Source organism: Magallana gigas, chromosome 1 (assembly GCF_963853765.1).
Source record: "Magallana gigas chromosome 1, xbMagGiga1.1, whole genome shotgun sequence".
Lineage (NCBI taxonomy): Eukaryota > Metazoa > Mollusca > Bivalvia > Ostreida > Ostreidae > Magallana > Magallana gigas.
In genome coordinates this window covers 38,566,613-38,593,631 of record NC_088853.1, presented here as the reverse complement: position 1 = coordinate 38,593,631, position 27,019 = coordinate 38,566,613, and the positions used below count along the sequence as shown (strand labels likewise).

The window sequence follows — 27,019 nt, the reverse complement described above, 5'->3', positions numbered from 1 at the left end:
CCCCCCCCCCCACACTAAAAAAGAAAAAAAATAGTACATTGTAAGATGTTATGTTAAACAATTTTTGTTTATCGATGTGAATTATTAAAACTAGGCACAAAGAAACGTTTGCTATTTAATCAATATAAAGATGACTGCATACCAATAAACACAGTCGCATAAATTAACGCCTCTTGCATCTTATTTTTTAAAGAATAGATTAAAAATAATTAAAACAAGAATTGTGTAATAAATAACTTTAAATGTACAGGATGTCCAGAAACAAGGTTTTACGGATCTAACTGCTCCATTCCCTGTCCAGATGTCAACTGTCAGTACTGTCACATAGAGACGGGCTATAGCAAGTGTTGTAAACCTGGTTACCAAGGTCAGCGATGTGAATTAGGTAAGGAATTATTTCAATAGACCAACATTACTAACTATACGTTTGCATGTGTGTATCTTGCTTCGTTACGTATTGACTACAATTATAACGCATAAATAGAACTTCTCTAAGATTATGATACTTATAAGGATCAAAAAGTAGTAATGCAAAATATGCAATGTGCATGTATCAATGTGTATTACTTTGAAAAAAAAAGAAATTATGTATGATAGAAAATATATACTAAGTATAAATCTTTATCTTTATGGCTAAAATAAACTCCAAAAGATTCAATTCGATTCAAATTAAATCATGTATGTGCTGATTAGTTTCTGTATTGACTTTTTAACGTATTACAACTGTTATAACAAATATTACAAGTATGTAGTAAGTAATGTTTTTTTCTACAGCAAAAGGCAATTATCCGAAACAGGCTTTTGCAAATTTACGGCTGTAGTGAATTCTATAAATGTCCAAGTAAAGTCCTTATATAAAAATAAAGAAAATTGTCGTTTTAATCGAACACAGTATTACTAATGTACGGCTGTAACGAAATAAACGTACGACCTCGCTGATGATATCTTAACGTATTTTTTTAAAATTACTTTTTTAACGAATTTTGCACATTGAAAAATGTCATTAAAAGTGCACGAAATTTAACGACTTGTCAACTCCTCTAATGTTTATAAAATGGAGTGCATACATAACATATAAAATATATCATTCAGATTCTGAGAAAAATGCAACGAAGTAAAACAAAATTAGGACTGTAAACAAAACAGGTATTCTGTGTTTTGCAGTGCTTGGACAAAAACATATTGTAGTGCGATACATTTTTTGAATACCGGTTAACCAGTTTAATTGATCGGGCTTGGAATTTTATTACAGGCTCGGGATTCCAAAATTCTGATTGAATTTGAAAATGACTGTTGCAATTGTAATAGTTCCAAACACGAAAAGAAAGGCAGAGATGTTGATATTGTGTCTGGTCAAAGAGCTTTCCTAAAGCCAAAACATGTTGACATGCTGATATTCTTAATAACGAATTTGAAGAAGGCATTGTCGTAGTTGTAATTATACCTCCCTGCCGGATTACTCTATCAGTCAACAAATTAATTTTATATGGTAAATGTATCTTCATTGATTGCTGCACGCTTTCTTTTTTTCCATCAGATCAGTGGACTGCCTAAAATGTATTGCACCAAATGTACCTAATTCAGTATCTTGGTCTAGTTTTGATAGATGATAACTCATTTATTTTTTCAAGATTTGTTTTTATTGGAACATTTCATAATTTTACAACAATAATGTTTTATTTATTTATTTTCTAAAGACTTTTAGTGCAAATGAATCCTATAAAAAAATAATCAAGTCATAGTCAGTCCATTATATGTAACATTAAACAAAAATGAAATCAAATTTTGATTTAAAAAAATATTGCAAAACATACCGTAATGCATTTTACAATATCGAAATATATTCATATCACAAAATCCCTTTCCATAATATCAAGTCCCAAAAATAGTTATATTTGAAATTGCAACTGATGATTAAATCGAATATAAAACTTACGACAGTTTAAAGTACTGTCAACTTGCTATTAATATATAATAAATCACGGCTTTAGTAGAAATCGAGTTTTGCTAATCAGCAAATAAGATTCATACATACTGATTTTTATATCAATTACACTTAGTGAACCCAGTTAAAAAAAACAACTTCCAAAACAGTATTTTGCTTCTTTTATAAAGGATTATGTAGGCCATACCAGTTCCATTTGAAGGTTTTTTGGTTCTAATGCTGAAATGTTGGTTGTAAATACGTCTGCAAAAGGCATCCTTCTTTCCAAAGTTATTGTGTTTAACAAACATTTCAGCCGATGGGATTAGTGCAGCTTTCTGTACAACACTATTTTGTAGCTGCTAATTGTGATGGGCCCAGTTATTACCTGTATATAAATGGCATGCGCTGAGCTTCATCAAACAAAACCCTACAAACTGTTTTTTTTTTCTTTCTCTGTATCACAAATAGGTGTTTCGTAGCCATCACATCAATTGAAAATTGAAGTGATGGTTGTGTAGCCCCGATTACAAATATCACAGGTGACATGTTAAATTGTTGCTCCATTCTGCAAACACTTCACAAGTAGAAAATATTTGTGATACTCTGATTGTTTATCCTAAGTGAAGAAAGAGAAGAAACGGTGTTACAGTTATTTCATGCATATCTTTTACAATTTTATGCTATGCTATGGTATGCGATTTTAATCATATGCTATGAGATTTGTACGCAATGCTATGAGATTTGTATGCTATGCAATGATAAATTGAATTGAAGTGCTTAATGATATGGTATGCAATGCTTTGCTATAATATGCTATGAGATTTCCACAAAAACGCCTCCATACACAAAAGAGTTCCACACATTTCGAAGTAAAATAATAAGAAGCCAAAGTTGATTACAAATCTATTATGTGAACATTTTTTTTTCAAGAATCATTTAAAACCGAGTTAAAATAATGTCGTATGCTATGCCATGGTATGCTATGGTATGATATGACGAATGCCACTCAATGAGATTGTATGCTATGGTATGAGATTTCAATGCTATGGTATGAAATTTCAATGCTATGCTATGAGATTTCAATGCTATGATATTCTATGGTGTATGCTGTAAAAGATAGCTTGAACCGACTGTAGCTGGACGTATTATTGTATAAGAAATTGTATCGTATCGTCCCCTCTCGGAATTTTTCAGGTGTCCAAACATACATTGTTGAATCAGATATTTTGATTGTAAATATTATGAAATTGCGAAAAAAATTGGTAAAACATAAATTAAGCCATTTAGATAATTTTGATTTACTGCCAGTTTTATCGTAATGTCGTATATTAAACGCAAACAAATCAAAGGTGTGTAATGAGCAATAAGGAGTAGGTTGCGTTATTATGTTCCTATAGGCATATTAACGTAAAAGGGGTGCATTTAGAACGTGAATAAAAAATCACGTCGAATTACGCTTTTGGGAGATTATATGAACCTGTTTGGCTAACAAGCGTCGCAAGTACTGTTTTCATATTCAAGGGTTCATGTGTATAACGTTTGAGTTTAAATCACCGGAGATAAGTGGTGTTGGCTAATCTCTTCAAACATGTGTTTTCATTAATTTCCGCATAAAAGAGTAACTGTGAAATATATTCCGGCATAATCATATACGTTATAGAGTATAATTAAACTTCACTAGATGTATTTACCTATAGATATGCTGTTCATGTTCTCATTGATATAATAGTGTTTGCAATTTCACAGGCTTATGGTGAGTTTACATGCATAAAATGCAATTGTCATTTGAAATTGAATTAAAAACCTAGTATATAATATAATATATCCTTTAACATAAACAATATTCTAATTGAGGCGGTTATCTACCTGTATGTTATATAAGTGGCATTATTAGTTCACTTATTTCCTAAATACTATTTGTTTGGTATTTTCACAAACCATATTTACATTCTATTACCGAAATATATTGCTTTAAAAAACTATTTTAGATAAACATATTATGTTTATCCTAAGTGAAGAAAGAGAGTAAAGGGTGTTACAGTCATTTCATGCATATCTTTTACAATTTTATGCTATGCTATGGAATGCGATTTTAATCATATGCTATGAGATTTGTATGCAATGCTTTGTGATTTGTATGCTATGCTATGATAAATTGAATTGAAGTGCTTAATGATATGGTATGGTTTGCTATGCTATAATGTGCTATGAGATTTGAACAAAAACGCCTACATACAACAAAACGGTTCCACAAATTTCGAAGCTAAATAACAAGAAGCCAAAGTTTATTACAAATCTATTACGTGAACAATTTTTTTTTCAAATAGAAGCATTTAAAACCGAGTTAAAATGATGTCGTATGCTATGCCATGGTATGCTATGGTATGATATGACGAATGCCACTCTATGAGATTGTATGCTATGGTATGAGATTTCAATGCTATGGTATGAAATTTCAATGCTATGCTATGAAATTTCAATGCTATGCTATGCTATGGTGTATGCTGTAAAAGATAGCTTGAACCGACTGTAGCTGGACGTATTATTGTATAAGAAATTGTATCGTATCGTCCCCTCTCGGAATTTTTCAGGTGTCCAAACATACATTGTTGAATCAGATATTTTGATTGTAAATATTATGAAATTGCGAAAGAAATTGGTAAAACATATATTAAGCCATTTAGATAATTTTGATTTACTGCCAGTTTTATCGTAATGTCGTATATTAAACGCAAACAAATCAAAGGTGTGTAATGAGCACTAAGGAGTAGGTTGCGTTATTATGTTCCTATAGGCATATTAACGTAAAAGGGGTGCATTAAGAACGTGAATAAAAAATCACGTCGAATTACGCTTTTGAGAGATTATATGAACCTGTTTGGCTAACAAGCGTCGCAAGTACTGTTTTCATATTCAAGGGTTCATGTGTATAACGTTTGAGTTTAAATCACCGGAGATAAGTGGTGTTGGCTAATCTCTTCAAACATGTGTTTTCATTAATTTCCGCATAAAAGAGTAACTGTGAAATATATTCCGGCATAATCATATACGTTGTAGAGTATAATTAAACTTCACTAGATGTATTTACCTATAGATATGCTGTTCATGTTCTCATTGATATAATAGTGTTTGCAATTTCACAGGCTTATGGTGAGTTTACATGCATAAAATGCAATTGTCATTTGAAATTGAATTAAAGACCTAGTATATAATATAATATATCCTTTAACATAAACAATATTCTAATTGAGGCGGTTATCTACCTGTATGTTATATAAGTGGCATTATTAGTTCACTTATTACCTAAATACTATTTGTTTGGTATTTTCACAAACCATATTTACATTTTATTACCGAAATATATTGCTTTAAAAAACTATTTTAGATAAACATATTATGATAAAAAATAACATCATTAAATATGGTTTGGTAAATTTATGATTCAGGTTTTTATTTTTAAAAAAAATGTAAAACTAGATTTTTTAAAACATGAAATGACAACAACTGTTCGGACAAATCAAACAAAATTCCACCTTTATTGTTTTTCTTTATAAAGATTGTTCATAAGTAAATGTTTAAATGTTTAAATGTTGTTTATATGGGGTTGTGTGTTTGTTGACAGTTAACGTTGCCGTCAACAAACCAGCATACCAACAGTACCCACTCAGACAAAGTAAAGACACGTATGACGCCAGTAACGCTGTGGACGGACGTAAATCTAACCTGAGAATGTCGGGTGGTCAATGTGCTGTATCATATCAAGGACGAACCGCCACCTGGTGGGTGAACCTAAGCAGCATCCACAGTATCCATCACATCACTATCTCATTCAGGACGGAGAACTCTGGTATAGTCACAGTCATTATGTATCTTGGAAATGATAGCCTCTGTAGTGTAAACTGTCATCACGCTTAAACGTTTTTTTATTTACATGTTAACATTTGGGTTTTATCAGATGACTTAATCTTCAAATGATGTTCCCTTTTAGTTTGAAAAATGCAATACCGAAAAAAAAATGTTGTTGGTTTTAGTGAAATAGAAACTGGAGAAAATTAAAGGGCTGCAATGAACATGAACAGTAACTGAAACAAATGATCAAACATATTTACAATTTTTAAATTACAATTACAAATTAAATAGAAAATTAGACATTGAATTCAAGAGTTTGGTTAACTCACTCTATAGATATGTTAGTCCATGTTTTAAAATGAAATGATATGCCAGGGGTCTTTTAAGTTAAGTTTTGCGGTTACATGGAGAATACCCACGTGATTTTGACGTGATTTGAAAATAAAATAGAAACACCAAATTGCACATATACTATGTAAAAATTTTTTTCTGAAGTCTGAGGATTTTGAAAGGTTTTGATAAAAGTGTTTTCGTTCCATTATAATAGTCTATTTTGTTCCCTATTGTTGCATTTTATTTCTAAATATTTAATTTATTAAGTAACAAATCATGACAAAAATAATGACATTATTCTCCAATATTTAAGGTATAAATAATACTTAAAATAGCCACATACAAAATATACATATTTTTCACGAACTTTTTTTATATTTCCTTAAAACGACAGTTTGGTCATCATACACTTTGTCCTTCTGTAGTTATAAAACCCGTCTGACAAATTCATTTAAAGTTTATAACAGACCTAAGTATACTGAACAGAACAATATGTAGCTTTAGTAAAGTACCTTAAAACTGCTAGCCGAAAACCTGACCTTAAGCTTCTGAATCTCAATTGACGATGTTGTCAAACCTCCATTATTGAAAATACATCAACGCATGACCTAAAGTGAAAAGTAATGGTAGGAACGGCATGGCATTCTCATCAATAAAGATTGTATAATAACAAACATGTCCAATGCTATCAAAATTATACAACAACAGTTATAGCAAAGCAGACTTGTCTTTCATCCAAAACCGCAATTTATCGAATCATTTCAGGTAAACAACATAGAAATCAAACGATAAGCTTGTTGTTATTATTTTTTTTTCCAGAGTGTACTTTAGTATACTTTAAACCCCTACATGCAGATTAAAACAAACAGTTTCCAACATCTATTCATGACTAACATGGTGACCAGATACAATTACTGTGTGTAAAGAGATGATTCTTACAATCACGATATACTTCTTGGTGTGTTTTAGAGTGACACTTCGTCAGATTTGTTATTCCTAAAAATGGTCTCTATCTCAAATATCCTGGTTTTTTTTTTTTTTTAAACAGACCAATGATTTCCAATATAAGATATTGTGGTAAAGAAGGCGCTAGCACGATAAAGAAACCTTCGTATGTATAGCTCCTCTAAATCATATGAAATTTTTTAAGGGTCAGATATAAATGGGAATAGGAATTGTTGATGAACTTGAGAAATGTTTTATGTTATCTACCCACCATGGTTATCAATAATATTATACATGTATATACTGGTGTACCTTAAGGTTCAAGTGATATTTTGTTAAACAAGAAGGTGCCCTTCTCAGGTTCGTTACTGTTTGGATTAAGCGTGCTTAGTTTTTAAAAGAAGGTTCAGACAGCCCTGAGCGCCACACACTCTCTCATTCATAACATGACACTGACTAATTATTTAAATATATGTGTTCACCAACATTTCTTCCTAACGACAACCACATATGATATCTGCTGAACAATTTATATTACTCTTTATATTACTCTTTATATTTTATTTTTAATTCACAAGAGAGTACAACCAGTGGTGTTAATAAAATTTATTAAAATAATTGATATACATATCATTATTTTGTTTATATATTGAAATGGTTTGATAATACGCAACTTTTTTTTCTCAGAAAATTCTCAGGGTTAAGCCCCCACGGTTATATTAGATGTTATGATAAGTTGGCATTACTTTAAAAGATAAATATATGAAACTTGTATATTATTTCCGTTTCAACGAGTGTGAAACCATTTATATATTTTAACTGATGGGTGCATGAAAAATGCGTAACGTAAATTGCCTAGGATGTAATTGATATTTAGGTATTGTATAGTTATCAATGTAAAATAAATATTATATAAACATGATCGATAACATCTTATACAGATTACGTGTATCGGACGTACAGAACAAACAATTTACTTGGATTCTCTGTGTATATCTCCAATACCACGGATATATCACAGGGAACGTTGTGTTTCAAGGACGACAACTTCACAACAAACACAATGCCTCCTGTCTTCACAACAAACTGTGCTGTCCATGGACAATATGTCATCTACTACAACGAGAGACTACTAGGAGTTGTCTACCCTGACGGTTATGGTAGTTTAGTAAAGATTGACCTCTGTGAAGTAGAGGTGTATGGTTAGTGTTCTTTATAATTTTAACAGTCTTTGAAAATGTTTAAATATATTTTATAATTGGTCACATATTTACCTTTTATTGTCAAATCATAATACAATAAACTAGTGTGTAGACCCTGTGGATTTAATCAGTAATGTGACAACGTGCTGTCAATTTCAGTAAAACTATCAAATCTTTTTCAATCATTTAAAGTGTCTATTGTTTCTCAGAATTGCCCCCCCCCCCCTTAACAAAAATAAAACAAAAAATGGTACATTGTAAGAAGTTATGTCTAAACATTTTTTTATCGATGTGAATTAATAAAACTAGGCACAAAGAAACGTTTGTTATTTAATTAATATAAAGATGACAAAGGACAGAAATAAGGCATTCCAAACATTTTATTTAGCATCAAAATAACTGAATTCTCTTTTTGTAAGGGTCATTGATGTTACATTTATATTATGGCAGAGATAAAATGGCCAGATAGTATAACTGAAAAGACGGCATATACCATTATAAAATAGTGCCTGTTTGCGATGGTAACAGTTGAAATTGACACCCCGAGAAAACCATTATTAGCCTTCTAAACAGGCATTATTTATTTTATTATACTGAATGTCTTAATGTTATAGAAAAGTTCACTGCCTTTATATAGAAATAGCGTAGATTCTACGACGAACTGTATGTGCATTTTTTACATGCATGGAACAATTCGTTGTGTTACAATTTACCTGTTGCCAAATGTGTTGCTATTGAATTGGTTTGGTCCTATACTCCCTTGTCATGTAAATGTAAGACATGGTGCTCACTTAATATTTGAGATCATTGCGATGGATACATTTTATAATAGTAAACATTAGCAAAAAGGATGACCAGCAACATGAGTATACATGTCAGACTGTTTTGTTCTAAATGTTGCAATATTGCAATATGTTCCTGGTTTAATTAGAAATTTTCTTGATGGACTTGCCTGCATACCAATAAACACAGTCGCGTAAATTAACGCCTCTTGCATCATATTTCTTTAAGAATAGATTCAAAATAATTAAAACAAGAATTGTGTAATAAATAACTTATAATGTACAGGATGTCCAGCAACAGGGTTTTACGGATCGAACTGTTCCACTCCCTGTCCGGATGTCAACTGTCAGTACTGTCACATAGAGACGGGCTATAGCCAGTGTTGTAAACCTGGGTACCAAGGTCAGCGATGTGAATTAGGTAAGCAATCATTTCAATAGACCAACATTATTAACTATAAGTTTGCATGCGTGTGTCTTGCTTCGTTATGTATTGACTACAATTACAAAGCATTAATAGAACTTTTCAAACAGTAGGATATGTATTAGTATCCTAAAGTAGTAATGCGAAATATGCAATGTGCATGTATCAACCTGTATCACTTTGTAAAATGAAATTATATATGATAAAAACATATACTAGGCATACATCTATATCTTTATGATAAAAATAAACCCCAAAATATTCATTTTTTTTTTAAATTAAATAATTTGTTTGCTGATTAGTTTCGGTATTGACTTTTTAACGTTTTACCACTGTTAAAACAAGTACTTAAGGTGTGTAGTTAGTGAATTTGTTTGCTACAGCAAAAGGCAAATATCCCGGACAGGCTTAAGCAAATTTACGGCTATAAATAATTCTATAAATGTCCCAGTAAAGTTCCTATATAAAACTATAAACAAATTGTCGTTTTTAATGAACACAGTATTACGCATATACGGCTGTAAAGAAATAAATGTACAACCTCGCTGGTAATATCTTAACTCATTTTTTAATCAAAGTGCTGAAGTACTGACGGGAGTTGATTTTATCGATTATCATTTATTTAAAAATCAGCGATATGTGATTTTGCATGGCAAGTAGTATCAGTAATCGAAATATTTCTGAGAAATATTATGGATCCAGGCAAGATTAAACTCTAGTTTTGTTCAACCAAACGCTCGATTGTCTCCGTTTATCTCCGACTAGCAAGAGAGATTCACTGTTTTGTCGAATATTAACGGAGACAGCCGGGCGTCTGGTTGAACGAAATTAGTACATTGAAGTATAGCGTATGAATACATGCATACGACTTCAAAAATATTTAAACTGTTTGTACCATTTAAAATCTTACTATTTTCATGGTATTAATATATAGGTTTTCTTGAAAAACAATGCTTCAGAATACATTGCATCGAATTTATCGATTATTTTTAGGAACTAAGTGTTGTCAGCGGTATTGATTTGTGCTTAGGTCCAAACACTGTTTCACTTTTGGTTTGCCCGAGTAAGTGCATAGAAGAGTTGATTAAAATCAACTCCCAAAAATAATTTCTGAAACAATTATTACACATTTAAAATTCCATTAAAGTGCACGTAATTAAACGACTTGTCAACTGTTCTAATGTTTATAAAATGAAGTGCATACATAACATGAAAAAAAAAATACATTCAGATTTTGAAGAAAAAAAATTAACGAAGTAAAAACGTTGAGACTGCAAAACAGAATACCGATATTCTTTTTTTTTTGCAGTGCTTGGATAAAAAATATCGTAGCGCGATACATTTTTTTAAATACCAGTAAACCAGTTTAATTGATTGGGCTCGGAATTTTATAACAGGCTCGGGATTCCAAAATTCTGATTTAATTTGAAAATAACTGTTGCATTTGTAATCGTTCAATGCATGTATAAATGATATCAGAAATAGATATTAACATCTAGAATTGAATGAAATCTAACAATATGGATATAAACATTGATAAACAGACAACCTGTACTTCAACTTCAATTTTAACTATTGCTCATTTTTTGGTATTTGTAAAGATCTACAAGCAATGGAACCTTTTAATTACATCAATATCAAAATGTAATTGATATATACACTAAGAAAAAATCAGGCTTTACAGGATTATTAATATTGATATATTTGTTTTTTATTACTTCGATAATTTGTCATAAAATCATTTCTTTTTAAAGTTTGCATAAACATTATTTTTTTTTATTAAAAGGACATTATTTTTTCGATTTTATCTTTTCTTTTGACGACTAGAAGTTAATGATATAAAACTCTTAGACTTCAATTAAGCGTTCATACATTTCTGCTGACATTACATTTTTTAATGTTTGCACAGAATAATATTGTTTGTGCACATTTTTTGAAATAAAATGTCTACAATGTTATGGTATTGGATTTTCGAACATCATTTTTGGATATAAAAAAAAAGTTTATATGGAATAGTAGATTTGGGAGATGCATTAACAAAAAAAATACAAAAAGGAGAATATGATAGAATAGGATTAACACACGAAAGAACAGTATCCATGCATGTTTCGATATCACATTACACGACACGAAAGGATAAATGATGATCATGATAAACCTGCAATAGTGTTAACAGATCTTCAGGATTAATCTAGTGATTGTAAAATTTGATACAGAATACGTACGAATCAAGATATACTCAGAATTTCTTGTAATTAACAATTGCCAAGTTGCTATACCTCGATGCATCATTTATAGAATACGTATAAACGAGTAGTGAAATTTATTAACCAAGATTGTGTTTAAATGATCAATACATTATCTGTACTATTACCATTGTTTTCATTTACCAAAACCCCAGTTGGTCGCCGCAAACATTTTAGTCCGAAATATCAAATCGCACGGAACATCTATAAAACCTATATCAATCAATCGTGATACTGTGACTGTTGTTGCCGTTGAAGCGTGAATGTTGAATCAATATAGTTTGTTGGGTCGGGAAGGATTTGTATATGTTTCATGTGTACGTATGACCGACCGACATTTGATTACAACTTAGAGGTCTTGATGACTTTTGGCATATCAAATCTAATACAGCTGCCAAAAATATGTTTATGTTGCGAATCTGAAAACATTTACACTATTTAGATCCAAACAATGTAAGATTACTGCCATATAAAAATCACTATAATATCAATAATAATTTTATAATGTAATAGAAACTTCTTGTGAGTGCACATTGAAATTGATTTCGTTTTTGTTTTGTTATTTTTCTATTGTTTGTTTGTTTTTTATTTTTATTTTTTGTTTGTTTGTTTGTTTGTTTGTATGTTTGTTTTTTTTTTTGGGGGGGGGGAGTGGGTATTGTGAACGGGGGGTTGGTGTATCTCATAAATATACATCTACATCATGCATTGGTTAAGGACCGTTGCACTACAGTCATTGAACCATGCAGTGGAAATTGGCAAATCAAGTACCATGTCTTTCTTAAATATCAGCCATATATTCTTTATAATTATATTTGTTTCAGTGTGTTCCTCAGGATCCTATGGTGCTGCATGCAATGCGACATGTGGAAACTGTCGTGACGTAAACCAGTGTGACCATGTTACTGGGGCATGTTTAACTGGATGCAGTGTTGGTTATATGGGGGATTTATGTAAAACACGTACGTAAATATGTAACCATATAATTTACATCATAAACATGCACATGAACGTATACATAGGCATACGGTTAAAGAAATTTATACTAACACCTTGGGTGATTTCTTGAAAAGAATAAAATTAAAGATTTTCAAGAAAAGTAGAGAAAATTTGTTTCTTTTTTAAAATCCAGCTTGTCCTTCTGGGTTCTTTGGGCAAAACTGTTCGGATATATGCACGGACACCTGTACAGGATGTAATAATGTCAATGGTTTGTGTGACTTTGGATGTATCCCTGGTTGGACGGGTGACCTCTGCAATAAAGGTATTTGTGATATTTAGCAGTGGAAATTGTTAAATAATGTTATGTATTATTCAACCTCAACAATAAATGTAACTATAGTTTTTTGTTTTGTTTGTGATATATCCGCATGTAATGAAGGATGATCACTTATCAATATCAACATTGGGAAGTAAACTAAATACAAAATTTAAGCTACACAGACATAATAATATTGATTTATGCGTTCTTATTTTTTTCGATATTTTTTAGTTAATTTCATTATCAATTTTTGCATATTATTTTTTTTATAAATTATAAAATGGATTTTCTAATATATTTTCCTTTGCAACTAGAAGCCAATGTTAACACAATATTAGATGTTGTATTCAGCATACTCATTGTTGAGTACATCCATTCCTGCTGACATAACTTATGGCACATTGCATACTGGTTTCCATTTCTTTAAAAAAAAAATGTGTATGAAGTATAACACTGAGTATGTTTTGCATCTGTTGAGTCTTTTCTCTCTCTTTTTTTTTTGGGGGGGGGGGGGATGTCGGTCTTTTTTTCTTTCAAAATATCTGAAAATTTTCACTTTCTAATCTACAATTTTCATCAGTATTTTACATTGTGTGACCGTCTTTATGATCTACAGCATGCATTGTTTCATGGCCGTTTCAAGACACTCATTAAACCATGCTGTTGAAACTGGCATATCAGGTTACATGCTTCTCTTAAAAAACATCCATATACACAGGATGAATCTCTGCCATCAGGTCATTTGAATGGTGACTGAAACGTTACTAAAATGTGACTGAATGGCATATGTGCGCCATTCAGTCAACTTTACAGACCATTCAGTTATCATTTAGTTGACAAATGGCAAAGATTCATCCTGTGGTATTCCTTATTTTTATATGTATTTCAGTGTGTCCATCAGGATCCTATGGCGCTGCATGCAATTTTACGTGTGGAAACTGTCGTGACGTAAACCAGTGTGACCATGTTACTGGAGCATGTTTAACTGGATGTAGTGCTGGTTATATGGGGGATTTATGTAAAACACGTACGTAGATATGTCACCAGATAGTTATAACATACACATGTATATGCACGTTTACATTGGTATAGGATTAAAGATATTGATAACGACACAATTGATGATTTTTTAAAAGTATATAATAAAAGAACATTAAGATAAACACAGTAACTTTGTTTCTTTTCAAAATCCAGCTTGTCCTTCTGGATTCTTTGGGCAAAACTGTTCGGAGATATGCAAAGACACCTGTTCAGGATGTAATAATTTCAATGGTTTGTGTGACTCTGGATGTATCCCTGGTTGGATGGGTGACCTCTGTAATAAAGGTATGGGCGATTTAAGCAGTGGAAATTGTTCAAAAAGGTTACGTCTTCTTCCATCTCAACCTTAACTATTGCTCCTTTTGTTTTGGTTATATATCAGCCTGCCATGAAGCATGATCATTTTATTGATACCAACATGTAATTAGTAAAAGAACAAAATTCAAGGCATACAGAAATATTGATACTGATATATGAGTTCTTTATTATTATCATGATTTCTCATAAATTTCATTGTTAAAGTTTGCATATACATATTTCTTTTTAAAAGCCAATTCTATCAAAATATTAGATTTTGTTTTGAGCATACTGATTTTCGAGTACATTCATTTCAGCTGATAGTTCTCATAGCAGCTTACTTACGGGTTTCAATTTCTTCAAAACATGTGTTTAAAGAATGCAACTAAGTTTTTGTGATGCTTTTTCTTAGTTTAAGTTTTTTTTTCATTTTTCTTTTCAATATTAAATGTAGGCTATTTAATCTCCAAATTTTATCAGGGTTTTTTTTTCATTTAAAAATGGGTATAAAGAATAAAAGATCGGTGCTGTATTAACAAAAATAAAGATACATTAAAGAGAAAGATAGAACTATGGAGATATGAGATAATTTACATTGTGTGAACGTCTTAGTATATCATTTTGTCTAAAGAACCAACTGGTTTCATTTTTTGCACATGCTTTTTAAAGCGCTAAGGATAGCTAGCGTTTTTTGTCGTTAAACTTTCTCTTCGGATGCATTGAATAACTGCCCCATCTGAGCAGAAATATACATCTTCTAAAATGATAAGGGGAACAGTTTAATGGGTTTACGCAAATAATTGCACGTGCTTTTGTGAATTTCATGCACATGCTATTTAAAGCGCTAAGGATAGCTCAGCGCTTTTTTTTTTGTTATACTTTCTTTTCCGATGCATCGAAAAACTGTTGCCTATGAGCAGAAATATACATCTTCTAAAATGATAAGGGGACCAGTTTAATGGGTTTACGTAAATAATTGCACGTGCTTTTGTGAATTTCATGCACATGCTATTCTGAATCTAATGTGCGGGGCTTACATACATCAATGGAGGGGATGCTTCGCAGTGATGAAGAAAAAAAATGCGTATACAGAAACTGAAATGTAGAACAAGTTAGCTATAAGTATTTTAATTACATGATTAACAACTATTTCAACATATGAATGTGTCCATGCTTTTGCTCTAATAATCTCAAATTTTTATTTTTTTGCCTGTTAGCATTTTGGTAATGCCTGTACAAGTCTTTTAAATTGGAGGCGTATTTTGATTAATCATAAAACTTTCAATGCCAAATATGCTCCAAACAAATCAACTTTAAGGCATCAATAAAGACTGTTTAATTAAAATCAGGATTAAAAGTATGATTTAAGCAATGTTTGTAAAACAAAGCATTTTCTCTGCATTTTTATGTTCTATGAAATTTTAACTTGGGTGAATTTTGACTTTATCATACATGAATAGTTATATCGGGTTTCCTGAATAAAACTTGACACCAATTATTGAAAAACAAACATAATAGTCAAAAAAAGAGTCCGGATCTTTTTTTGCTATTGTTTGTCCCTGGAAATTTTATGTTTTTATCAACCTTTTTCTCTACTATTACAACATTCATTTTAGCGATATTTCATGTTTCTATCAAATAGGAATATATACTGTATAAAAATCGTATCTCAGGCAAGCTATTGGTAAAAAAAACTGTGCCAGTTCAACTAAACGCAAATTATGAGATGTCAACGAATTTGCATCACATGCTTTTCAACCGTTTCAGAATGTGTAAAAGGATCGTATGGCACTCGCTGTAATGAAACATGTGGAAACTGCCGCGATGTAAACGAGTGTTCAAATTTCAATGGAACTTGTTTGACCGGATGTGATGCTGGTTTTGAAGGAAACGTATGTAGAACAAGTAAGCATCCAATGTCAAAGTAAACACTGAAGTAGCTGAAGAACACTTCTTAGTTTGAATTACACGATCTGGTAAATGATAAATGCATTTGCGTGTTTCTTATGATATATAATATACATGTAAAAGTTTTATACGTTATCATCAATTTTTATAAAACAATTCATTAATGTTATTAAAAAAGGATGTGCCAGCGGTTTATACGGCGTTGACTGCAAAGAAATTTGTGGAAACTGTCGTGATATTGACCAATGCTTTCATAGAAACGGAACATGCTTAACTGGATGTGCTGATGGTTACCAGGGGGACTTGTGTAAAACACGTAAGTATAAGTACATGTATGCATAAATCAATATGAAACCAAACAACGTTTATAGATGATAACTAGTAACGTTGACATAAAAAAGTTGGTGAACATTTCAATGAACAATTATAGGTATGATCAATTACTGATTTGTTTTTTTTTTCTAACACCAGCTTGCCCACTTGGGTTCTTTGGAAAAGACTGCGTTAAGAAATGCACGGAAACGTGTCTAGGGTGTATTAATGTCAATGGTTTATGTGCTGCTGGGTGTCTTCCGGGCTGGATAGGAAACTTTTGCGATAAAGGTACATTTTTTGCATTTTCTAACTGTTGATTTTATTTTTCGCTGTCTTCAATATTTGTTTCGCTTAAGCTAAATACAACTATGCATGTAAAATATTTCCGATAGCTGCATATTGTCAGTTGCTTAAATTAATTTCAGCAATCGTTATTTATTTCTTAATGTACAAACTTTTAAAATAAATGCTACTAAATATAAAAGTTTTTTTTTTTTTTTTTTTTTTTTTATTCAATTATAGTTGAAACATTTTTTACACTGTAGCACACAAGTCACAATGACGTATACAAAACTGTGTTTATTCCCTTCTTATACATAACAATTTTTTTTAAGCACCATTTGTTTCTGTTCACTAAAGTTTTGAAAATCATAAAGTAAACCTTTTTTTTTTATTACATATGTGTTTTTTACGATTTGCTGTTGGTAGATTTACATGTGTCTTATTTAGAATACGAGTGATGGTTTTTTTTTCGATCGTTTAACGAATTTATAAACAATTTGAAAAAAAAAACCTTCACATAAACAACTCATGTACATTTTAAAACGTATTACTCATTTCAGAGTGCCATGCAGGATTTTATGGCGTCTCATGCAAAAAGACATGTGGAAACTGTCATGATTTAAAACAATGTGACCACACTAATGGTACATGCTTAACTGGATGTGTGTCTGGTTATATGGGGGATATGTGTCAAACACGTGAGTACAAATGTAACCATAAATCAATCATATATATTAATGTGTAAATCAACAAGTAAAAAAACAGGATACATAAAAAGATCAAATGTAATTAGTATGTAATTACTGTCAAACAAATAGGTTTTTATTCGTGTTCTCCAGGTTGCCAACCTGGCTATTTTGGACGAGACTGCTCTGAGAAATGCATCGACACATGCAATGGATGTAATGATGTGAATGGACTGTGTGACTATGGTTGTATACCTGGCTGGATAGGATATTTCTGCAATAAAGGTATTGATCAGAATAATGCATGCCATTGGGCAAATTACTAAAACAGGGGCTAACTGCAATCACAAATCACAATGGGAATCGAAAAGAAATCCACAACTAATACAATGCTCATATATCAACAATTGAAAAAAACCCTATCCTTTTCTAGATTCTATATCCTGCAACATATCCTACTCTATCCACTCTCGCTCTATACCCACTGTATAATATTTATTTTAGACAGATCGTTATAATGTTGACAATGATGCTTATTGAAATCATTATATTCTGTAAATCATAAAAACGTATTCAATACTATGAACATTTTTGTTTTTTTGTATTTGTTTGTTTATAAATTCAATTCAAGTACATGTATATATGCACCATTAACTGGCTGGACTTGACATTTAGATCTTGTAGCATATATTTATAAACAACAGAATCTGATTAGATAGCATCGTAACTTCCTAACATATTTTATTTTTATTCGTTATACATGTAGGAAAGCATACCATAGCAAAGCAAAACATCCAATAAAATTCAAGCTTAGTTTTGAATGTCTATTTTTAAATTTTATGATAATAAATGATTCAATAGTTAACCAAATCCCACAAAATAGTTGTTGGTATTAAAAAAAACGAACTGATAAAAAGCGCATGCGCTTGGAAAGTAAGATTTTTCACGGTAATGAGTTTTCCAGTTTTTTTCTTCTTTGTTTTTGTTTGTCTTTTTCAGTATAATCTGTTCGATTTCTTTCATAATTGTTATTAAACCTATTTTTGAAATTTGAAATTATAATGCAACAGTCTGGATATTTAAAGGAGTGGACAGAATGAAATGCTTAAAAGAAATTGATTATATGAGGCCTAAAACGTAGGTAATACAGCTGACTGGAAAAAATAAACTTGTTGGGCTTTTGACTCTTTTTTTTCAATATACAGTTAATGGTTACAATTTGAACTATATATTTGTTCTGCATTATTTCTTTGTTATATATGTCAACACTCAATCCCATATACATGCCCAACAAATCTTATTTCAAAACGGGGAAGTAGATGCATTCCATTGTAACTGTTTATCTAAAATTGATTCTTAAGTTAAATTTCTCAATAATATTAACCACTGTCCAAAGTATGGTGTCTATATGTTAAGATTAGATAAAAGCCCCCATCCCTCTTTTGGAAGCAAGGTCACCGTTTTATGCTTACGTTACATATCCAAATTGGTTTTATTTTCACAGTATAGTTGACAACAAATCTGATGATGGTTCACAAATTAATATATAAAACTACAAGTTGTCAGTTGTATGCAAAAAAAATAAGAACGCAAGGGTATGCGTATTTTTGAATATTTTTGAACCAAATTTGTACCAGCCAAAGTATTTCCCCGAGGCAGGATGAACTCGCCCTATGCTCTCCGCCATTATGTTTTTTAGTCAACCTGAGTTCTTGGTCTGGAAGTTGATTTCAATAAAAACAAAACATTATGTTCAAATGAAAAAGAGAATTGTAATTTTTTTTTTTATTTATTTTCATATATTTTTTGTATCTCTTACACAATTTTTTTTTTAATCACTATTGTAGAAATGAATAGGGTCCGTTGACCTTAATTTTTTTTCATCATATATTTTCATTATTATAATTTCTTAGCAAACACATCACATAGCACATCATAACCATTGCATGCATTATATAACATTAAATCCAATATACTGTTTGTGCGTCATCATGCAGTGTACAAACAATATTACAGTAATATCTTTATATTCCTTTTTACTGTTTAAGAATGTGACACAGGATGGTATGGTATTGAATGTAATGAAACATGCGGACACTGTCGTGATGTAAAACAATGCTCCAATGTCAATGGCTCTTGCTTAACTGGGTGTGATGATGGATATGAAGGGGACTTGTGTAAATCACGTGAGTATACAAACACCAAGGTACAGACGAAAATAGCTACTTATTATTATACACATATTTTTAAAAAAATCATACTGAAAAAAATATGGTAAAACCTTTTTTTTAATTACGCAATGCGATTACAGATGTATTAGTAGTAACATGAACATATTTATGTTTTACTCGTGGCAAACATACATTGTACATATTAGTAGCGTAAGTCAGTACTTTCGTATTAATTGAACATACCAAACTGAATGTGATATAAAGGTTATCAAGGAAAATTGTGTAACATACGTTGGAACACAGAACATCTCTAAATTTATGTATAGATAGATATATGATAGATAATTCATATGTTTTTACACGTGCATCATTATGCATATATGAAAATACAACCTATTTCTTCTAATCATTCCAGAATGTGACAGAGGATCGTATGGTATTGAATGTAATGAAACATGCGGACACTGTCGTGATGTAAATCATTGCTCCAATGTCAATGGCTCTTGCTTGACTGGGTGTGATGCTGGTTATGAAGGGGACTTATGTAAATCACGTGAGTAGACAAACACCAAGTACAGATGAAACTAGCAACTTATTATTATAAAAAGAATATCTTAAAAAGTGATACTGAAAAAACATATTGTAAAAACATTTTTTTTAATTACACGATGCGATTACAAATGAAGTAGTAATAACATAAACATATTTACGTGTTATTTGTGGCAAACATACATTGAAGTAACGTAATAAGTCAGTATTTCCATATCAATGGAGCATGCTTAACTGAATGTTATAAAATGTTATATGTATCAAGGAGAAATGTGTAACGTACGTGAGTACATAGACCATCTCTGAAATTATGCATACTAGATGGATATATAAATAGATTATTCATATGTTTTACACTACATTGTTAATACTGATGTAAATTTGAAATTGTCAATAAAAAATGAAGAGAAAGTAAAAAGAACTTAAGGTAAGTCCAATAAAACGGAAATTTACCAGATATTTACAGTGTTTGTTTTGAATAATATACCATTATTAAGGTCACTAAAACAAAATAAATTCAAACAACGTAAGTTGCACACAATTTGTTTTATCGTATTTTTATTATAACGACTTATACTGTGTGTTTGTTATGTTAAATTTCAACAATTTATCAATACTACTTGTATTACAGGGTTTAGTAATTTGACTTATTAATATTAAATTCATTTTTTGTGAATGTTCTTTATGTAAAATTACGAGGGAAAAAACTGCTACTTGATATATTCATGAAAAAGTTTCCATATCCATGGTGTTTAATAATCGAAACTTTACGCCTATAGAATTGATTTCTTTCGATTTCAATATAGGAAAACGCATGGTGTAATTCAAATTGCTAAATTAAATTCAGTGTTCGATAATCGTATTTGTAAAATATAAAAACATTAATCGATGACAATAAAGTTTTCATCCTAATAAAAAAAACTATATATTTTTTGACTATCCGGACAATAGAAAGTTTATGTTCCCATCGATAGCAGTTATTTTTCACGACGTCGCCAGGTGAAATAGTTTCTGTTTTCGGGAAATATAAACTTGCTATCGTCCTCAAAGCAGGTAAGTGCGTATATAATATACATGCATGTTCACAATCTTTAATCCGATGTTACTATATATCGCTGATATACCAATCAATTTAACTTACGGTATTTAATATTTTAAGATTTTATTCTTTTTGCTAACCGTACTGTATACATGTATTTCGTGTACAATTCAAATATAAAAAAGAGAAGAAGACCGCGAATGGTGCATGTAATGCGCAATGTAACAATTCACAACAGATAAGCTGATACCATTTGAATGATGGCAGTTAGTGGAAAGGTATGGTAAGTGATGTTTTCCTCAGTATGATCAGATAAAAAGTGATACTTGGGAAGCAAAGATATAATATATTGATGATTAAAGAGGATTATGAATGGTACACGTAAACTAATACCATTTTGAGCACTGTACTGTCTACGACTGAAACGTATGTTGTCAAAAGTAAGAAAACGAAACCAAAGTTGATATGTTTTGTATATAATGGAGAGTTAGATTATATATATAATATGATATCAAGTGTGACTTGTTGATGTTTAAGAATATCTTTCCTTGACGTTGATATCATTTTGTTTTTACTTCAATTTACCAGTATTATTTACAATGACTTAAATGATATATCTTGTTTCAGATAAACGCAACGCCCGGAAGGTTTGTCGAAATTAACTTTTAAAGAAAAATTAAATCAATTTTAGATGCAGAAGTTCATAGTAACAAATTTAAGTTTTTATAAATATTTGCATGTGTATTCATCAAAGTAAAGTATTGATGTTTGTAATATAATGTTTGAATACAACTGTATTATTATTTTAACGAAAACGATATATTCTTAAAATTAGTGTTATCTATTTTTTTCTGATGACGTTGCTGACAATGGTAGGCATTTGAATGATTTAATGTGGCACTTATAAAAAATAGCTTTCTACATTTATATTAATCAATTTCTTTTGCCAGGTTTTGTTTCCTCTCTTGAAAATTGAAAAAAAAGTATGTATGTTCTCAAATACGCTTGGTGAGCTGAACATGAAGAAAATATCTGCATCGATATTAAAACAAATTGAACAATTGGATAGGTCTAAAAAGTCTTGTATTCGGATGGTAATTGCCTATGTTAAAAAATGAAATCATCTGATTTTATTATTAATAGTAATATATTATGAACATGAATTAAAAACAATTATCACGATTTAATCTAACATAGTTATATGAACAGCAATCATTTCGTATTCCTTACCTCACTTACAATTTGCAATTTGCTTACAGGGAGACCATGTGTCTTATAAATATTAGAATATGTAAACGTTGCTTAAAGGAATGCTCAGAAGAACTTACAATTTAAAGAAAACGAGAGGAATTTCATAGTAAGTTCCTTAAAAACTGAAAATTATACCTAATATACATAGAAAAAAAGCAATGCAAATAGCAAATGATATGGAACTTTTGTGTTGAAATTGATATACATGTAAATTGTGTAGTTTTTAAATGTATATGTGGGTATTTTGTTCTCTTGTTTAATTAGTGTACGATTAGTACTATTCTAATGATATTTTTTTTACAAAGGTCCAAAGCAGATAGAAAGACCAGAGTCACAATTCCTCAACGAAACCCGAGGAAGACTGGATTAAAAATCCTCCAAGCAGAAAGAATCATACTGACGATATATCCAAATACTGCGTTGATCTAGGGACATTTAAGGAAACAACAAGTTGCTGTCCTTTAAAAAAGGACTACAATACATGGACCATTTGCATGTATTTCCAACGAAAACGTGAAAGCCTTAAGATTATCAGAGATTCCACCGACTCTAGCCCTCTGCTTTAAACCACTAAATTTGAGCGTTGTATTATGTATACATGTATGTATAACCCTGACTTTTTATCTCAGAATTTAAAGGCTTCATACTTCTCAAATAATTATAATCTATCTATGAATGAAATTTGCATGTATAGTATCAGGCATTCGGTGAATTCTACTATTTACGCACACATTACGATTCTCACTACTTTGTTAACTCTATGCAGTGACAGCTTTTTGTAAATTAAAACTTTCATATTTTGTTGCATTTTTCTTGAGATTTAAACTTTTATACAGTGACATAATTATTCAATCTTAAATGCTTAAGAAACATTAATCGGGAAGTTCTCTATAGTCCCCGCCTACTATTAAAGTAAAGTTAAGCTACATGTGTATTCAGAAAACAACAAAACATTGCAAATTATGCTATTTGATGCATGTTGTAGTTTCGGCATAACATTAACTTATTTCATAATACTGATAATTCATATCACATGCCAATCATTTTTTTAAAGGAATACTTTGTTTCTGTACTGTTTACTGACAACTTTACAATCACAGTGCCTTTGAACTTATGTATGCATATGGCACGGAATCCCGATCCCGATTCAGATAAACGTGTGCTAACCTGGTTCCCTGAGCTACCCATTACGCACAGGAACCAGGCTAACTCATGCGCAGGCTAAATTTTCTCCATAGCATCCGGTTTAACATCGCTTATATATTTTTTGCGTGGACCTCAGGGTCCACGCAATTAACACACTATGCATGTATTAAAAATGATCTGTGATCTCTTCTGAAATTCAACAAGGCTTGATCAAGCAGCTGCATGGTTTTACGAATGCTTACTCCTAGGAACAATTGATGGATGGTGTTCCACATTTTTTTTTAAATCCACACATTATCTATTCTACATCTTTATCTTTATAGAAAAAAAAACATTTTTTTGATTGAATTAAAAAATATGTGAAATATAAAGATATTTAGACAGTGGATCTAACAGGGAAACAATTATGAAAGCGTTTGCATGTATTTAAAAAAAAACAAATTTAAGAATGTTGTTTTTATTTTCAAAACCTTAAGATGATTTGCTTAAATACTTGTAGATGTCAATAAATCGAAATTCACAATCAGTCTAGTGGACTTGCAGAAACATGCTCCTTCCTTAAAAAAATAAAATAGGTGGATATTGTACATATTAATAATTAAATTGTGGATATAAAATTAATATTGTTTATGATATACATTAGTGTGATATGTCATAATATTACATTGTATTTTCATTGTCTCTGTGATTGTTGTTTTATTTTTTGATAATGAATGTACATATATACATATATGTCGATTTGTTTATATAAGGTGTAAAAGTTAAACGACAACACCATGACATAGGTTTATTCTATTCATGTTACATTTTACTGCATCGTATCTCGTTATTGCTAATCAATGAGTTTATTTAATGCAATTCATTTTTGGTAAGTTTTATTCATGTTTAAAAAAAACTCTTACTAAATGAATGGATTATAAACCTCATCCAAAATATGTTAATTTAAATACAGTCAGGCAATGTTGAGTATATTATCAGCTGGCTTATTATTGTGAAAGAGATCTACAGGCTCAACAAGTTAAAACTTTGATAAGAAACAACTTCAGTCTTGTTAGATGTACAACACTGGGAAACACATTTCGGATAAAGATTAATTAACGAGGCCGGGTCTAATTTTTTCTACCCTAGATTTTTAAATGAAATTTTTGACAAGAATTTCTACTGATATAATTATTATTTTAAGATAAAAAAAATAAGACATTTACCACACCGTTTGTTTAAGGGGCCATCTCAAAGTTTGTTAATTTTTAACATAGGACCATATGGGAAATTGCTTGAAATGTACCAATTTTGCACATTTTTTAAACTTCTGCCCTAGGGATTTCTTTTTCTGTTCTACATATTAAAGTTATTGCTGAGAGGCATCAAATGGTCAAATAAAAAAAAACCTTTTACCCCCTGGTTTGTTCCAGGGGTCTTATCAAAGTTATTTTTTGTATGCTCAATTTCCCAGTTTGTCAGATAATGACTATTTTTTATTCGACAAAGACGGACATTGTGATCTTTATTGTATTATTAAAACATTAAGACATATTTAAGTAATAAATAAATATATAACTTCACAAATTTAGGGTCATTGAATATAAAATACATGGCTAATGTCTTAAATAAATGAATTAAGCGATATATAGGCGGGTTGAGAAAACGTGACAGAGGGCTAGGCTTGCTGAACCCTCTTCACATTTTCGACCCGAGCCTAAATATAGCTTATACTTCGAGACATTTATGTGTATTCCACAATATAATATCAATTTTACGCATCAAACGAGCTATTTTCAACAAATTTCGCTGAATATCTGCAGTTCAAACTATCACGCCATGGCGTCAACAAAGCAAAAAAGATGACGTCACAATACAAATGAAACCCTGCGCGAAAGCGTGCGTACTCGTTCTGTACTCGGCCTCGTTAATAAGAAAATGATAAGGTCGAGGCTCTTACGATGAGTTGACATTTTTTTTTATTAGAAGCTAAAAAAAACTTTGATTTTAAAAGAAACGATGGAAACAAAATTGTGACAATGTGTTTATGACTGGATTTGACAGGATAACAAACAGTCGATGAACAACTTTAATATGTAAAGATTACTTTTATAACTAGATGCTAATTATAGAGTAACGTATTTTACAAGTTTTTTTTTCTTCTTTTTTTTCTTTCTTTCTTTTTTTAAATAAAATGAAATGAAGTTATCGGACATGCTTTTTTGCAGTTCCAAGGTTGTTCGATATTTAATGTGGTTTGTGGATGATGGTACTCTTGAATATACCCATTTCATACCTTTAATACGATATACATGTAATCACTAGGTTTACTTCGTTATTTATTAGTGCCAATTTTTTTATGTGCGTCTTTTAAACAAATTGCACCAAACCTTAATTAAGACTCAAAGTTCGAGGACACTTCAAAAAACATTTAGAGGAGTTTATTTACAAACTTAAACCTACATATTAAAAATAAATGCTCATTTCCTTAAAACAATTGTTTAATGAGTCAAAGTTTGAAATTAATTGGCATTTCCCCCAAAATATAGCAAAATATGATACATTGTTTAAGTCAAGTACTTTTTTAAAACAAATTAGATTAATTTTATGAAGCACACTTACAACCAGATAAAAACCATACCAAGTTTAACAAGATAAATAATTGCAGACCCTTGAACATTTTCAAGGGTCTATTTCGAGAGCCTCTTAAATCTCAAAACATGTACAAAATCCAAACACATAACTAACAAACACATGTGTTTCTTATTTATTCCTTCTAAAATGAATAAAAAAAAACCACATGAAATTATTATGGGTTTATATAAAATGTTTAAGAATTGATTAATATGTTATAATTGTTTACGAAAGCAGCTGGTCCCTGGGTTAACCTTGTATTCTGTTTTCATTTTAATATCAAGCAGCTGTAACCATTATCGCCAATAACTTCATAAAACTCACATATAGTATTTTTCGTGTGTATTTTTTTTGTCTCTTGATATCTATGTAAGTCATTTTCGTCTTTGATAAATGTTTCTTTATGACCCACTGAATATAAAACAAAGTGTTTTATTTATTGTGTAGTTAAAATAACCATTGATCGATATTCTAGTACACTTTTGAGCAACGTGTAATTCGCCCTCTTTAAGAGTTTTTTTTAATAAAGAAACCCACATAGACACGGTGTTGCTTTAAATTTGAAAACATTAACAGGACGTGCATTTTATAAGTATAAGCCTCATCAACACACGCATTAAAAAAAACTCACGAACATTTTGTCTGAAATATCTTGAATCCTAAATAGAAGGTTGTAATATATTTCAAAACAAAATTTTGAGAGGGGTATGATTTTTTGGAGTTATTTTACCTATTTATTTACGGTTTGAAAA

The 27,019-nt window shown here is 30.7% G+C and overlaps 1 protein-coding gene across 1 annotated transcript; it reads left to right on the top strand.

Moving 5' to 3' along the window:
- Positions 1 to 255: 255 nt before the first annotated feature.
- LOC105332005 (multiple epidermal growth factor-like domains protein 11) lies at positions 256 to 26,755 on the top strand. The gene is made up of 16 exons (XM_066066807.1): positions 256 to 385; positions 5,550 to 5,774; positions 7,996 to 8,256; positions 9,325 to 9,459; positions 12,533 to 12,670; positions 12,841 to 12,972; positions 13,859 to 13,996; positions 14,164 to 14,295; positions 16,075 to 16,212; positions 16,394 to 16,531; positions 16,687 to 16,818; positions 17,373 to 17,510; positions 17,652 to 17,783; positions 19,547 to 19,684; positions 20,085 to 22,614; positions 22,814 to 26,755. Exons 2-15 carry the CDS (start codon positions 5,657 to 5,659, stop codon positions 20,228 to 20,230), a joined length of 2,016 nt encoding a protein of 671 aa, XP_065922879.1. The 5' UTR covers positions 256 to 385; positions 5,550 to 5,656; the 3' UTR covers positions 20,231 to 22,614; positions 22,814 to 26,755.
- The last annotated feature ends 264 nt before the right edge of the window (positions 26,756 to 27,019 follow it).